Source organism: Mya arenaria, chromosome 13 (genome assembly GCF_026914265.1).
Source record: "Mya arenaria isolate MELC-2E11 chromosome 13, ASM2691426v1".
Classification (NCBI taxonomy): Eukaryota; Metazoa; Mollusca; class Bivalvia; order Myida; family Myidae; genus Mya; species Mya arenaria.
This window is the reverse complement of record NC_069134.1, coordinates 45069722-45086029: the sequence shown is the minus strand read 5'-3', so window position 1 is coordinate 45086029 and position 16308 is coordinate 45069722. Positions and strand designations below refer to the sequence as shown.

Genomic DNA, 16308 nt, shown 5'->3' with positions numbered 1-16308 from the left:
TGTATATTTAGAACATGACAACTTGACAATCATTGTTTTCCAAATGACCATAATAATACTGTTGACATTTATGGGAGTAAATTCTCCATTTAATAGAAGTTGGAAGTTAACAGCCCTTTGCTCCATTACAATTGTATATGTCGCTGTGCAACTAGGCAAAAAGATATATAATAAGACAACAAAGAAAAATAGAAGATCATCTAACTAGGGGCTTGTTGGATACTGACACCAATAATCTATTTGTATTCAACTGCAGGAGCAAAGTATAGTCTAAAATAATAGACCTGTTATACGGGATTCTTCCAATCCCTAATGTCTAAACGGGTTTGTGCAAAAACCGGGGGGGGGGGGGGGGGGGGGGGGGTGTGTGAAAAATATTGAAATTGTATTAAGGCCACACCAAATTAATAACTTGTTCATCGGATTTCCCGCACCTATTTCTTCAGAAAAGCAAAAAAAATATTTTTATTTTTTTATCACTTGCGCTAATTTGTTTAGTAGAATGTAGCCTTTTCCCTTATAACCGCGTTTTTCGATCGTAACAATTATCAAAACACCGGCTCAATCATGCAGCCGCTCTAAGAAGAGTCAATGAATTATATAGACCCGGATATAAGCGTCTAGATGATCGAGACTAAATTGGCATTTCACTTCCTGATTCTTGAAAATTACGTCAACAAAAGACAATTCTACAACCATTTAAAGTTTGATTAAATTTTGGACAAATGTGTTTGTTTTAATTTGGTTCACGCTAAAAATAAACGTATATATACTGGGCAAGTGCTGAATTTTATCGTGAATGACAGTGATTATCCAAAGTTTGAATTTGGTTCGGACACGTTTGACGGGAATTCGGATGACCGTTACAGTAAAAAGACAGTTTCCAACCGTTCATCTATACCTACTACACCTGTCCAGGTAAAAACTTCAGGTGTGTATTTTAACTTCTTTGTTCTTTTGCTGTTAATATAGCAAATATGATGTATTTTTTGTATTATTTGTTTCCTTCAAAAATAATTATATACAGTACATTTAATGATTTATGCATGTTTGTTTTTATTTTGCTACAGATCAGATTATAGTATTTATTGAATTCATATGCAATGCATGTACAGTAATAGAAAAATAAAGTTTGGCCAAGAAACGAACACCACCTTTCTTGTGTCATCATCAAACTGTTTCAGTAATGCATACTACATTATTTAAGGAATGAATTGCGGGGTTGATGTCATTATCGGGGATATGAACGCATTGGGCTGGTCAAAGTACGCGTGGAGTCATATCCCCGATAAAGACATCAACCCCGCAATTCATTCCTTATATTTACACCAATAGTTCATTATTTTATTCAAGAAACGTTAAAAAAATACTTCATTTCATTTTGGATTACCTTTCAGTAATCCTTTCTGACCCATTCTGTAAACAGGACGACCCAACTGTTACCGGAAACATTTTTCAAATGACGTCACAATAACGCGGGAAAAGATCAACCACTTGAAATCACTTTTAAACGTAAAATTGAAACACTTTTGGCAACAAAACGTTTAAAATATAATAACTTAGCACTTTCTAAAATGTTGATTTATATTTTACGGGACCTGCTGACACAATATAAACAAGAGGCACATCAGTGCCTGTGCTCCACTGGCCAAAAGGTTCAAGCAAAGACCACCTAACGAACATTTTCGTCAAGTTTCATAGAGATACAATCATCAATTTTACTTACACTTTTCGGCCATTTAAGTTACTAAAAATAGCTGTTTCATAAACTTTCAGAATGTCACTTAAACGAAAATTAATGTTCAGTCTATATATACTTTCCTATGTATAAATGTAAGGTTTTTAAATTGATCTTTTTGTGAGAACTTTATGCTTATATGTTTACTCATAAATTATTATTGTTTAAAAATTATTTAAAGATGCTATACGTGAAAAATTAAGACATTATTTTTTTTTCTATTAAAGGGAGGTAATTCAGTAGTAAAATGTAATCAAAGCTATTAAAGCATGGCATTTCTTTTCTAACCATGTTGATATTATTACAGTCTATTCAAGCAAGATGCCTTTTGTTTTTACATAGTACCCATAGGTTCTGAAAAACAAGGAGCACTATTCCCAACAGAAGGATGTCACTCCCTATCACTGCATGAGCATCATAATAAAGAAATGTTTACTCAAACTGCAAGCTGCTCAATTAAAATAGGTATTTACCTCAAGCATACAGTTTTATAATGTGGCAAAATAGTCGGACTACTAGATTGTCATTCGGACTAGTAAAATATGCCATTATGCTAGTCTAACTGGCTAGTAGGTTAAAATGTTTTTCGTGAAGACTGCGGACGAGAAGTCCTTAAAGGTTTTTCTATTTTTAACTCTCGCAGCCATGTTGTGCAGCGGACCGGAACCATTTGGGCAATTTTGGTTAAAGGGCATCCCGATGAACATTTATGTAAAGTTTCATCAAAATCTGATAATCGGTTTCTGAGAAGATGTAGTTTAACGTTTTTTTCTATTCTTAGCTCTGGTGCCCATGTTGTGCAGCAGACCAGAACTGTTTGGGCTATTTTGGTTAAGGACTACCCAAGTAACATTTCTGTCAAGTTTCATTGCAATACGATCATCAGTTTCTGAGGAGAAGTCGTTTAAAGGTTTTTCTATTTTTACCTCTGGGGGCCATCTTGTGCAGTGGACCGAAACCATTGAAGCAAATTTGATAAAGGACCATCCAAGGAACATTTCTCTTAAGTTTCATCAAAATCTGATCATCGGTTTCTGAGAAGATGTTCTTTAAAGGTTTTTCTATTTTTTTGCCCTGGCAGCCATGTTGTGCAGCGGACCGGAACCATTTGAGCAATTTTGGTTAAGGACCACCCAAGGAACAATTCTGTCAAGTTTCATCAAAATCTGCCTATCCGTTTCAGAGGAGATGTCGTTTAAAGATTTTGCTATTTTTAGCTGTGGCGGCCATATTGTGCAATGGACGAGAACCATTTGAGCAATTTTAATAAAGGACCACCCAAGGAACATTACTGTCAAGTTTCATCAAAATCTGCCGAACCGTTTCAGAGATGTCGTTTAAAGATTTTGCTATTTTTAGCTCTGGCGGCCATATTGTGCAATGGACCGGAACCATTTGAGCAATTTTGGTAAAGGACCACCAAAGGAACATTCCTGTGAAGTTTTGTCAAAATCCGCTTATCAGTTTCAGAGGAGATGTCGTTTAAAGTAAAAGTTTACGCACGCACGCACGCACGCACGCACTCACGACGGACAATCTGTGACGACATAAGCTCCATGGCCTTCGGCCAGTGGAGCTTACAATATCAAGATCAATACGCGTGTAGTTTTGTTATGCGATGAATTGCGATCCGAACATATCCGAAGATGTTGCATTCATCGATTGATGAACGCAATTGCCGAAAGGCAGTTCATCTAAGGAATGGAAGTTGAGGTGTAAATATACTACAATGAACATTTATGTATAAATTGCTTATCAAAATTTCAGATTCATCCAACGCAGCGGATCATGAAATTCCTGTCCCGATGAGGCAACAAGGGCATGCTTGTGGTGGAGGCCTTGGTCGCCGATGAGTCAATGTTCATGGACAGTAGGATGACGCTAAAATTAACCTGACTGACATTTAAATGTGCTTCATGCAATCCCGTGAGTTTTACCATTCACACAAAAACATCAAACAAGCCGGATTGTGTATATTTTGTAAATATTAGTCAAAAAGGATAAAAAAAATGGTGCCTGACTGTGTGATTGGAAAAAGGTATTAATCACGCTTTGTGTTGCGAATAAATGTAGATTTTTTAGATGTTCATGTGTTTATTTAAACTATATATATATGAAGACATTCAAGTGTTAAATATTTATGCTGATTGGGGTTTTTTTATGAAAAAATATTGCATATTCTTGTATTTTCTTGAAATACTTTTTTGCCATATATGAAAACTGACACAATCAGTATTTGCAGTACAAAAGAAGTAAAAGCGTCTTGTATTTATGTATATGTTTTATATTACTTGTCTAAATTTGAATAAGATATCTAAAAAATTAAGGAAAATCTGCAAATTTAAAAAAATAGGCATTAAATTCTGAGAAAGCCTAAAATCAAACTGGCGCTGGCATGAATTTTCTGTGACATATTTTCAGCTGAAATGATTTACAATAAGGTGTAGGATTTTTGTAAATTCTCTTCCAGAACTTAGATGGCTACCAAGGCCAATCATGTAGTCAAAGCAAGAGTGATACATGTAGCTGTAGTTTATATTTGACTGCAAATGCCTATATTCATTTTGTGAGTTATTTTTCAAGTCACCTTGTCTAGTCATTTCCATGGCATGAGATATGACAATGTATTTTAATAGATAATTATTTTTAACCAAGTTTTCCTAAGGAAAAGTGGAAAATCTAGTTAATAGATTTGGATATGCCATGTGCAGGCAGGTGGCTGTGACCATTGGCGCTTGTGTCCAGGCTTTTACTTAGCCATGCATAGGGTTTTTTGAAAAAACTTTTCAAAAAGGTTTAAAAAACTGGAAAACTGTGGTTTTGAGTTCTCTCATTTATGAAATAGTTTAAAGAAATACATTTGCTTGATCTCAAATAGCATTTGTTTGATCTCAAAACTAATATTTGTATAGAATTATCTTTTAGTGTTATCATTCTTTCACTGGATGTTATCCTTGTTTGTTTAGTTAATAAGTGAATAAAATGTGAGCAAAAGTGAGTTAAATCACTATATATATTTGTTCGCTCTTCGCTCGCTCCTCTTTTTTGCTAAATGCAAAACAAATATTTTTATCATTATTTCGCTCGCTCGCCCCGTTATTTTTTGGGAAAAAATCCGATGAACAAGTTATCAATTTGGTGTGGCCTAAGTGAAGTATTTTATGGCTTAAATTGATCATAAAGGTTTATCTTCATATTTAACCATGTAAGTGAAAAAAAATTTGCACAAAATGAGCATTTAATGCATTAAAACACATTATTTACCTTTCCAATAAAACGAAAGTTGACTGACACAGACAACAATTATGCCAAGCAGAACAACTCGACCCAATCGTAATAACTCGGCCACCTCCGACAAGCTTCGAGATAGACCTTGTAAATACAATCGTAACAACTCGGCCATAGCCGAAATGTTCTGATTGTTTAAAAACTGTGCCCTAAAGCCTTGCAGGTGCCCTTCATGTATATATCGTTATGTTTTGACAGAATGAAATGGAAAAAACCCCCGCAAAACTCATAATTATTCGTTGGATATTTATTTTTTGTGTACAGAACTAATATAAAATAACATTATCTGGTAATATTTCTTGTTTTTATGATTATTTATAGACGCAATATGCTTTAACCTGGAATCCCGATCGGAATAACTAACCACTTTTGATACTGAACAATTTGTACGTGAAGGATTTGCCATATCAAAAATCATAAAAAAAACGTCAACGTACAATTATTTGGACTTAGAGCAAAGTATTGTATATAGAGGACTCAGACACTATTGATTTGATGTCACCTCTCAAATAACTCAAACATAATATACCACATTGTCATTTTCTGACTTCTCTTTCAAAAACATTCATTTCTATCTGTTTTTTTTAAAGAAACAAAGCCCATGCAATCAAAGCCAATTCCAAAATCACTGCATGCGGATCCATTTCTTTTCAGCTGACATACGTTAAAAATATTATGATGTGTGTTATGCTACATATATTGTATCTTTCAATGAACTTTTAAATACCTGTAATTGATTTTTTAACTAGATTTCTAATTTATAATAAAACATTTTTTTCTTCTTTTAAAACTGTGTAAATAGATATATTATGATTAGTAATGGTTTGGTTTCTATTATGATAAATAGAAGAGCAAGCATGCCATTCATATCCAAATTAATATCACATATTTGGCCAGATTTTTGTGGTAGCTGTTACATCATCTAAACAGTACAGAATGTTATTCTACACACAGAATGAGATGACACGCAGCCTGTCAGTTTGGGACACGAAACAATTTTCAGTATCAATAAAATGGTAACCTGAACGGAATATTAACTAAACTTTTGTCAGGGTATTTTTAAATAGGATTAGGAGATAGGGAAGTCATAGATATATATATATTATATATATACGACTTTACCCTATGTTTCCATCTGATGAAGTTAGATTTTCATCTAAAAAAAATTATGTACATCATGGCTGCCTTAATCACGTAACTTTTGTTTTGATAAAACAGTATAACAACTTTCTGCTAATTCTACCAGTGCTGAAAAGTTTTTAATGTTTGATTAGTACAGTACACTCCAAGCGGAACTACCACTTTCCTCAGTCACTCAGAGGGTTTTTAATTTATCACAGACATCTGCCGAGTATCGCCACAACATTTCTACAACATTTTCAATCAATCTTTTTACCAAAATTTTTATTAAATTTGTATGATATATTTTTATTTTTTTGTTGAATAAATTTACACTAATTCAGCTACAACAACACTGTGATGTTAGGGAATTATTTGTTTACCAAAAAAACACACCCTATCTAGTAGTCAGAAAAGCTTAACAAAAAGATAGTCCTAATTGCTTTACAGGGGGGTAGACACGTATTCCGAATCTGCAACAGTTTAAGTGAGGTTTTGGAGTCTGATATGTAAGATAGCGGCAAAACAATGACAAAATAGGATTTTAGAAACCTGCATTCGCCTGGTAAGTAGTATAAAGTACATGTTTCCAAAATATCATGATGTACATTCGGCTCTACAATTACCATTACCCCCCTGCTTTATATAGCTTAATTAATGTCATTAAACCTGTCTTACTAAAACTCAGTACTGTATGTTTTCACTTATTGTTTGTAAAAATTGTTTCCTCAGCACTAGTTTAAAATCTTTGCCACAAACGGTTCAATGAAAATTGCCTGCGATCTTTGATGAGAAAACGGGATATTACTGATGTTTACATAGACACCAAGTAACGATTGTTTTGTGTTAGTATATTGTATACTTACACCGCTTCCACGCTAACATTAGGTCAGACACAACTAATACATGAACCAATGTTTTTTACCGATTTATTCATAAACTACAGTATCTATTTTCCTGAATCTTGTTGTATTTGATTCCTATTTTTTGGTCTGTCAGAACCAGTCTTTCCTTCTTTACTGATCACTATTTGTGACAAGATACATTACAAAACATATTTACCTACAGTGGCTCAAATTTTGGAAATTAAATGTTATTATTGATCATAAATGTGTTGTGACCATGCTCATTGCCTTGGTTCATCACTTGTTATGCAATATTATAGCTACCAGTATACAAGGTACACATTTTTATATTGCATAATTAATGATCATGTTGTGGATGGAATGATGAACAATGACTTCGAGCATGGTGACATTACACATTTATTGTCAATAATAACATTAAATTTCTCAAATTTCAAGCCACAGCTAACTGGAAGCTGCCATTTGTGTGAATTTATTGAAACCAATGCTAAACCGGTTGATATACAGTATACTTAAATTCTGCGCAATTTGGTTACTTCTCTTTACAAGACTATAGCAGCTTCGTAGGAAATTTTATAATTGATTATATTACAGCTTATAAAAAAGCTAATTACCACAAAAAATATGGTCGCTGTCAAAATATGGGTTATTAAAAGATTATTTTTTTACATTTTAAAAAGAAAGGGGCGGTAAATCCGCGGAACGAAACATCAATTTTGTGTGGCCTTAGCTCAAATATACCTGCCTGTTAAGATTATTCTATTTTAGACAGCAACTGTTTAAATTTCTTCAAATTACATTACCTTTTCCTGGTCTACCTTTGACTACAACTTAAATTTACAAAGTTACAGATGATTACAAGTTTTCCAATGTGATTGAGTATTACTCCACATTTTTGAAAAGAATTGGGTATCTCACATTATAAACGAGGTCTTCCATTACTTCCAGCTTGCTTACAGGAAATGATCGGCCATTTACGGAAACTTATCATCTATTTTAACTGAGTTAAATAAATTGACCGAATCAACTTCGCCAATTTAGGCAAAATGAGTTTCCAACTTTCATTTTTAATTCATAACGCATCCTTTTTAAATTAATTGCGTATTCTGCCTCGTCATATGCGTTATGTTACTCATTGATTTTTAAAATAATTAGGTTTTCTATGATTTTTATTACGTATTTACACAAATAGGCACCTTATCTGTAACTCTGTATTAAGTTTAAAATTAACAACTTAAAATAAACACAGTCGTTTGGTCTAAAAATAAACATTTGAGACTGCCATAAATAATGAGTAATTCTTCAAATATGCATACAATTTACAATTATATAATACACAATAAAGCAAGTGACATCTTTATTTCAACATGTAGTTGTAACAAATACTTCAGTTTTTCTCTGTTCGTCAATGGGAAAAAAGTGTTTTTAATGGCCTGAGTGATAGAATTCCTATGCATATCACAATAATTATTGTTAACTAAGTTTCTTTTGAATAACTTTTAATGGCCAACATTAAATTATTTGCATTAGAAAAATGATGATGCGGACAAAGTTGGAGATGCAAGCAAATTACTACATACAAAATACATACAAAAAACAACTTTAGTTTTCATTGTATTTTATGACAATACATAATAGGAAGAGCAGACAATCATACTTACATTCTGCTGTTAGGCACTGCACCACTCCCAAAAGTAGAATAAACCATATAACGTATCCTTCCATGACGACTTCCAGTCAGGTCTACATAATCCTCAGGAAAAAAAACCCAAATTTTACACTCTATTCTTTCCTTTTAAATATTCAAGACTGAATAAGTTCCTTTGAAAACCTATAATTAATAATCCTGCTGTGACTCTGTTATAAGATTTCTATATCTTACACGGCACTTTTGAATTCAATTTGGCGTCAAATACAAACTACCAACTGTCGTTTTCAAAATGCGTCACCTGGTTTTCAATTCTTTCCACCTGTGCTTTCAATAAAATGCATTCTCTTCAACTAGGCACCTGAAAAAAACAACACAATTCAATCAATTTCTCAACAAGTGAAGTTCAATTTTTTACATCTCCTTTCTTTTATTTTATTGGACATCATTGAAAAAAATAGAGCTATCACAGACATAATGACTACCTCAGCATACTGCATGCCATACTACAGGATGTAATTGCTTAACTCAGGCAAATATTAAAATAAACATCATAACATATGTTTAAAGATTATTATAAAGAAGGAAAATAATTCATATTTGCCACCAAATCAATGAAAATCTTCAATATAGCCCAGGTGTTAAAGGGCACATAACTCAAACATGTGCCCAAACCTTGACCCAGGAATGCAAGTGACCTTCAAGTTTAAGAACTCAGGTGTTGTCTTCTTATGATGGTCAGTTCTTTTTTATTTAACCATGCAGGTCAATTATGGACCAGACAAGAACAACTATCATCAGTAACACTTGTATAGCAAAACTAAAAATGTTCAGAGGCATGCAATGACCTTGGGTTTAAAGTTGAAGGTAGCTGCTAAACCAGTGTAGAATCAACTTAACTCCTACGCATTGGGAACCCTTGACATATGCGAACGGAAGTAATTAAGCGCTGTCCAGTGTTTTTATCGATTAAGTTCTGCTTTCAGGATCAAGCCTATTGTGTTTGTAAAAAACATTCAATGTGGCAGTATAGTGGACTTCAACAATCTCCATAACACTTTATTGAATGAAACCATAAGCTACAATACGACAAAATTACATATGAGCATAAAATACACTTTGAGTAAAAGAGTTTTCTCCCACCCCAGATAAGTAGATCCAATATTTCAACCATGCTAGAAATTCTTATCTTGCCCACGGGCGAAGATAAAATGTTCGTGTAAGATAGGTTCATCCCGACCCTCGCACAGGGTGTGTCTTATACTCTCGGCCATGGTAGATACTTAAAATCTATAGCTCTGATGGTGCAAAATTATTTCTTAATCCCACCCTGAATGACTAAGTTTAATGGACCAGACACAAACCACTTTAATATATGGCAAATTAAACAATGTTCAGAGGTGTGCAGTGACCTTGACCTTGAAGCTTAGGGGACCCGATCCAATCTTGAGCAAAACATGTTGTCAGCTTATGGTGGTCACTTCCGCCATATAGAAATCCCAACATGAATAACAAAGTTTTGGACAGGACACTAAAGCGGAATAGATGTAAGGGACCGACGGCCAGCTCATGGACATGATTCCTATATAGCCCCCACCCCACTTTGGGAAGTGGGGTATAATATGTATGGCTTGCTGTTGCCAACTGTTGTCATGAACATTTCAGGCCAGTTAAGAACATTTCTTGAACTGCAGTCATCATTAGTTCTTGAGTTACATAAACTGTCCTTTAGGTGTTCAAAAGCAGTTCATGAAAAAATGAAGAACCACAAGAGTTCAAGAATTCTCCATGATCAGATCAGTGACATTTCATAAACCCAAACAAGAGATGTTTGTCAAACATTATGCCCCCCCTGAGCGCCATGTTGTCAGGATTATATGGACAATTGAATGAAATATGCATGGATCGAAATGACAGCTGATTTGTTGCCGTTAAGGCAGTTTTAAGATTATGACCATTAAAGTGTGAGGATAGAGTGTGTTATGACCATGACCTTTGACTCTATGAACTCAAAATCCAGAGTCATCAGCAGGTCACCAGAAACCTAAATGTCAAGTTCGAGGGCCATGGGTGCAGGCATTGTCAAGTTATCACACAGACAAGTTTTTTTCGTTCAAGGTCACTGTGACCTTGACCTTTGACCCAATGACCCCCTAAATCATAAGGGGTCATCTACAAGTCAGATGCAACTCTGAAGGCCATGGGTTTGAAGGCCATGGGTTCTGGCATTGTTGAGTTATCACTCGGACAACCTTTTACCATTCAAGATCACTGTGACCTTGACCTTTGGCTCTATGAATCCTAAAATCAAAAAGGGTGATTTACTGATCAGGCTTAACATCCATGTCAAGTTTAATGATCATAGGTTCAGGCATTGTTGAGATATCAGTGGGAGAAGATTCGTTAACTTTTTTGCGTTAAAGGTTACTGTGACATTGACCTTGGCCTGATGACCCCCAAAGACGATAGGGGTCATCTACAGGGCAGGCCCAACCTTCATGTCAAGTTTGATGACCATAGGTCCAGGAATTGTCGAGGTCCCTTTCAAGGTCACTGTGACCTTGACCTTTGACCCCTAAAATCAATAGGGGTCATCTACTGGTCAGGCCCAACCTCCATGTCAAGTTTGAGGGCCATGGGTGCAGGCATTGTTGAGTTATCACTCGGACAACCTTTTATCATTCAAGGTCAATGTGACCTTGACCTTTGGCCCAATGACCCCTAAAATCAATAGGGACCATCTTCTGGCCAGGCCCAACCTCCAAGTCAAGTTTGAGGGCCATGGGTGCAGGCATTGTCGAGTTATCACTCGGATAACCTTTTACCATTTCAGGTCACTGTGACCTTGACCTTTAGCCCAATGACCCCTAAAATCAATAGGGACCATCTTCTGGCCAGGCCAATTCTCCAAGTCAAGTTTGAGGGCCATGGGTGCAGGCATTGTTGAGTTATCACTCGGACAACCTTTTACCATTCAAGGTGACTGTGACCTTGACCTTTGGCCAGATGACCCCCAAAAACAAAAGGGGTCATGTACTGGTCAGGCCCAATTCCAAGTCAAGTTTGAGGGCCATGGGTGCAGGCATTGTCAAGTTATCACAAGGAAAACCTTTAACCATTCAAGGTGACTGTGACCTTGACCTTTGGCCCGATGACCCCCAAAAACAATAGGGGTCTTCTACTGGTCTGGCCCAACCTCCAATTCAATTATGAGGGCCATGGGTGCAGGCATTGTCGCATTATCACTCGGACAACCTTTTACCATTTAAGGTGACTGTGACCTTGACCTTTGGCCCGATGACCCCCAAAAACAATAGGGGTCATCTACTGGTTAGGCCCAACCTCCAATTCAATTATGAGGGCCATGGGTGCCGGCATTGTTGAGTTATCACTCGGACAACCTTTTACCATTCAAGGTCACTGTGAATCTAGACCTTTGACCCGATGAGCCCCAAAAACAATAGGGGTCAGCTTCTGGTCAGGCCCAACCTCCAAGTCAAGTTTGAGGGCCATGGGTGCAGGCATTGTCAAGTTATCACTCGGACGACCTTTTACCATTCAAGGTCACTGTGACCTTGACCTTTGGCCTGATGACCCCCCAAAACAATAGGGGTCATCTACTGGTCAGGCCCAACCTCCATGTCAAGTTTGAGGGCCATGGGTGCAGGCATTGTTGAGTTATCACTCGGACAAGCTTTAAAATTATTTTACCATTAAAGGTCACTGTGACCTTGACCTTTGACCCGATGACTCCCAAAATCAATAGGGGTCATCTACTGATCAGGCCCAACCTTCATGTGAAGTTTGATGACCATACGTCCAGGAATTGTTGAGTTATCACTCGGACAAGCTTTGGTCTACCGACGGACCGACCGACCGACCGACCGACCGACATACCGACATGCCTGTGCAAAGCAATATACCCCTCTTCTTCGAAGGGGGGCATAATAATGAGAATATTTATTGAGATTTCATGAACACTATATATACATAAGTATACATATATAAGCAGATAAAACATTTCAGGAAATATTAAACAGAATGATGCATCTGTATAATTATTTGAAGTACATGAACAATGTTAACCCCATAAAGTATTTATTTTTAGGTTCATTACTTTCATCAAATCACTGTATAACAAAGGGCATTAACTGTGGATTTATCATCACAATTCTGACCTTAAAAGCATTTTAACGTTTCAAATAATTGTTCTGTTTATAGTAAACATGACCATACAATATATGGAAATGAAATTATAAAAGTATTTGTTTTACTGTTTATTTGGTTATTTCAAAATAGTTTTCCCATATATCTATTATAATACTATATTGTTATGCAACTGCAGTCACATTTTTAAGTCAAGGAATTTCTTTGTCCTTCAGGGACATTTAAAGACTTTGAGTCATGAACTGATCATTCCAGTCCCTGATGTGAATATCTGAGTTATTTCAGGAATTTACTTAACTGTCTTTTTTAAGAAATATTGGGAGATTTTTCTCATTTGCAGGAGTTATAACAAAAACAAGCAAATTTGTTGAATTGATATCCCCGCCTAATTGGGCTAAGTCAAGGAATGGAAATCAATTGTTGGTGAAATATGTATAGGGGTTTTAGTTTGATTGCAACTGTTTGAAATAAAAAATATTGTATATAATGTATCATTTAGAATTGACCAAGAAACCTAGTTTATGACTCCATGTTACCCAGTTCCAAACTATTCCAAGATTTCATCAAGGAAAATATTCTGATCAAGTTTCATGAAGACAAGTCCAGATATATTGCAAAAAATATAGCCTCTAGAGTGTCCACAAGGTTTTTTGAAGATTTAACCCAGTGACTTCATTTTTTACCCCACATGACCTACTAGTTTCAAACTATTCCAAGATTTCATCCAGGCAAACATTCTGATTAAGTTTCATGGAAATTAGAGCAAATGTATTGCCTCTAGAGTGTTCCCAAGATATCTGTAAGAAATGACCTAGTGACCGAGTTTTTGACCCCAATTTTAAAACTCTTGTAAGATTTCATTAAGGCAAACTTTCTGACCAAAATGTGAACATAACTGACTATTCAATACCAATGTTTGGTTTGGGACACAATTTTTCAAAGATTTCACCTACTGACCTGGTTTCTGACTCCATGTGACCCAGTTTCGAACTATTCAACAACAATCAAGGAAAACAGTGTGATTAAGTATCATGAATATTAGATTGCCTCTAGTGTGCAGACAACGCGAAAACTTTTTCTCCTTCACAGGACATTGCGACAGGTAAACACTTAAATTTTACCTGTCGCAACAAAATTTTACCTGTCGCAATGTTACAAACAGTATTCGGTTACATCAGCCTAAACCTTGATTTTAAGCCTCTTTTTTTTAAATAAGTTTGTAATTCCCCATTATAACAGGTTTAGATCTTTTTGGTTAGATTTGTCCTACAGTACTATAATAAATTACAAAAAAAGTTTGCCATTGTCCAATAAGACACATGCTGTTTTTGTGTTAATATCATTATCAACTAAAACATCCATTTTCAACTCGAATCTTATGTCATAATTTTTTTCTTCCCTTAGCTCCCCAAAAAAAACTCATATCTGGTTCGCCTACCCATGGAACAGCTAGATCTTACTCTTTTAATTCATCTTTAAATTAAAGATACAGTACAGTTATAAAATGTAACGAATTGTACTACAAGTCAAACTCAGGCACAACATTTATGCAAAAACGAAAGTAGATTTCTTGTTATTGGCAACGTTAAACAGAGCGGAAAGAAAGTCAGCTTGGTATATTAATCATCATATTTAAATTAACACGATTGCCGGGAACCACTTTGCCGAAAATAATTTCCGAACATTTCCGTAAAATAAAAGTATTATAGTACGAGCTGAGATCGGAACCTTACGCGTTTTATCGGCTTTTACGGAAACATGTCGAAACGGGGTTTACAAATAGTGATACACGGATTAACACGCTGAATAATCATGATGTAATAGTTAAAAATAACTCTGAACGTTTATTTAGAAACTGAAAGTAAATTTTCCGAAAATTAAACGGTGCTGACTGTAATTTTTCACCGGACATTGTGACCGACCAAAACAAAAGTTTCGTCGGTCAAAATGGAAATATACCGGACATGTCCGACTGTCCGACGGACATTCGCATTGTCTGAGTGTGTTCCCAATATTTTTTCTAAGATTTGACCTACTGACTAAAACACAGTCAAAATTTAACCCAAGAGAACATTCTGACCATGTTTGAACATAATCCAACCAATCACCACCATAAAATAGTTTCAGACAAGATTTTTTAAAGATTTGACCTAGTAACCTAATTTTTTATCACATGTGACCCAGTGTAAAACATGTCCAAGAGTTCATCAAGGAAAACATTCTGATCAAGATTCATGAATATTAGACCATAATGCCTCTTAGTGTGTTTCAGAGAGTTTTCTAAGATTTTACCTAGTGACCTAGTTTTTGACCCTATGTGCCCAACTTTTACAAGCGGTCCATCTTTCATCAAGGGGTACATCATGACCAAGTTTGAACATAATCCAACCATTCATTTCCACTCTGGACAAAAAAAATATAAGATTTGACCTAGTGACCTAATTTTCGATCATATGTGACCCATTTTTGTATAAGTCCAAGATTTCATCAAGGAAAACATTCTGATTAAGTTTTATGAATATTTGACCTAGTATGTCCTAAAGATTTTTCTAAGATGTGACCTAGTGACTTAGTTTTTGACCCCATGTGACCCAATTTTACTAGTGGTCGAGATTTTTTTCAAGGGGAACATTCTGACCAATGCCTCTAGTATGTTCCAAAGATTTTTCAAAGAATTGACCTAGTGATCTAGTTTTTGACCCCATGTGATCCACTTTTACAAGTGGTCGAGATTTGATCAAGGGGAACATTCTGACCAAGTTTGAATATTTTCTGATCAATGCCTACCAAGATATGGTATCAGACGGACGGACGGACGGAAGGACGGACGGACAGGCAACGCCAAAACAATATCCCCCTCCCGAAACCTTCGATTCGTGGGGGATAAAAACATGATTTGTGGATGTGAAAAATTCATTAATATTTCATGAACTGTACCTATTCCTTTCACAGGGGACTTTAGTCCATCATTTATATTATTACTGAAAACGACAGCTTAAAACATACCAAATTTCTCAAAAGATTCTGTTCACTTTCTTACAAGGTACAAAATGTGTAAGCAAATTCACATATATTAAAGCAACATAAATACCAACAACTTTATAATCATGCAGAAGAGTTATAAATAGCTTTTGCTGATATTTTTACAGTGTTGACTGTCTTAAGTTATTTGATCGATAGGTCACGCCGGTTCAATTTACATATTTGGTCATTTAAATACAAAAGGCCAAGCCTCAAATGACGCTTTAACTCTAATCTTGCTGATAAAGGACTACAACGATGAATCATAAATATTTATCAATATAAATAGCAAGGTTCCCAAAACCATCAGAGTAAGTTATTTAACTGATAAAGTTTGACAAGCGTAAAATGACTAATACAATAATCTCTAAAATTTCACTGGTATTTTTATATATGTTTCATTAAGTCAACATTCCATTTTAATTACACAATTTTAAGCATCATTAGTCTTAAATTGAATG

General features: G+C 35.4%; 1 protein-coding gene and 1 long non-coding RNA gene across 5 annotated transcripts in view; one reads left to right on the top strand and one right to left on the bottom strand.

Moving 5' to 3' along the window:
* Window positions 1-16308, bottom strand: part of LOC128213633 (adhesion G protein-coupled receptor L3-like) — a 214121-nt gene that overhangs the window by 144394 nt on the left and 53419 nt on the right. For all 4 annotated transcript variants that reach the window (XM_052919613.1, XM_052919611.1, XM_052919614.1 and 1 more), the window contains one exon: window positions 8673-9020. In XM_052919613.1, the coding sequence (XP_052775573.1) occupies window positions 8673-8736 (64 nt within the window). In that variant the 5' untranslated portion in view covers window positions 8737-9020. The remainder of the gene's footprint in view (window positions 1-8672; window positions 9021-16308) is intronic.
* Window positions 651-4750, top strand: LOC128213644 (uncharacterized). Its single transcript, XR_008257763.1, has 2 exons — window positions 651-931; window positions 3506-4750. It is a non-coding gene; the product is annotated as an uncharacterized LOC128213644 (long non-coding RNA).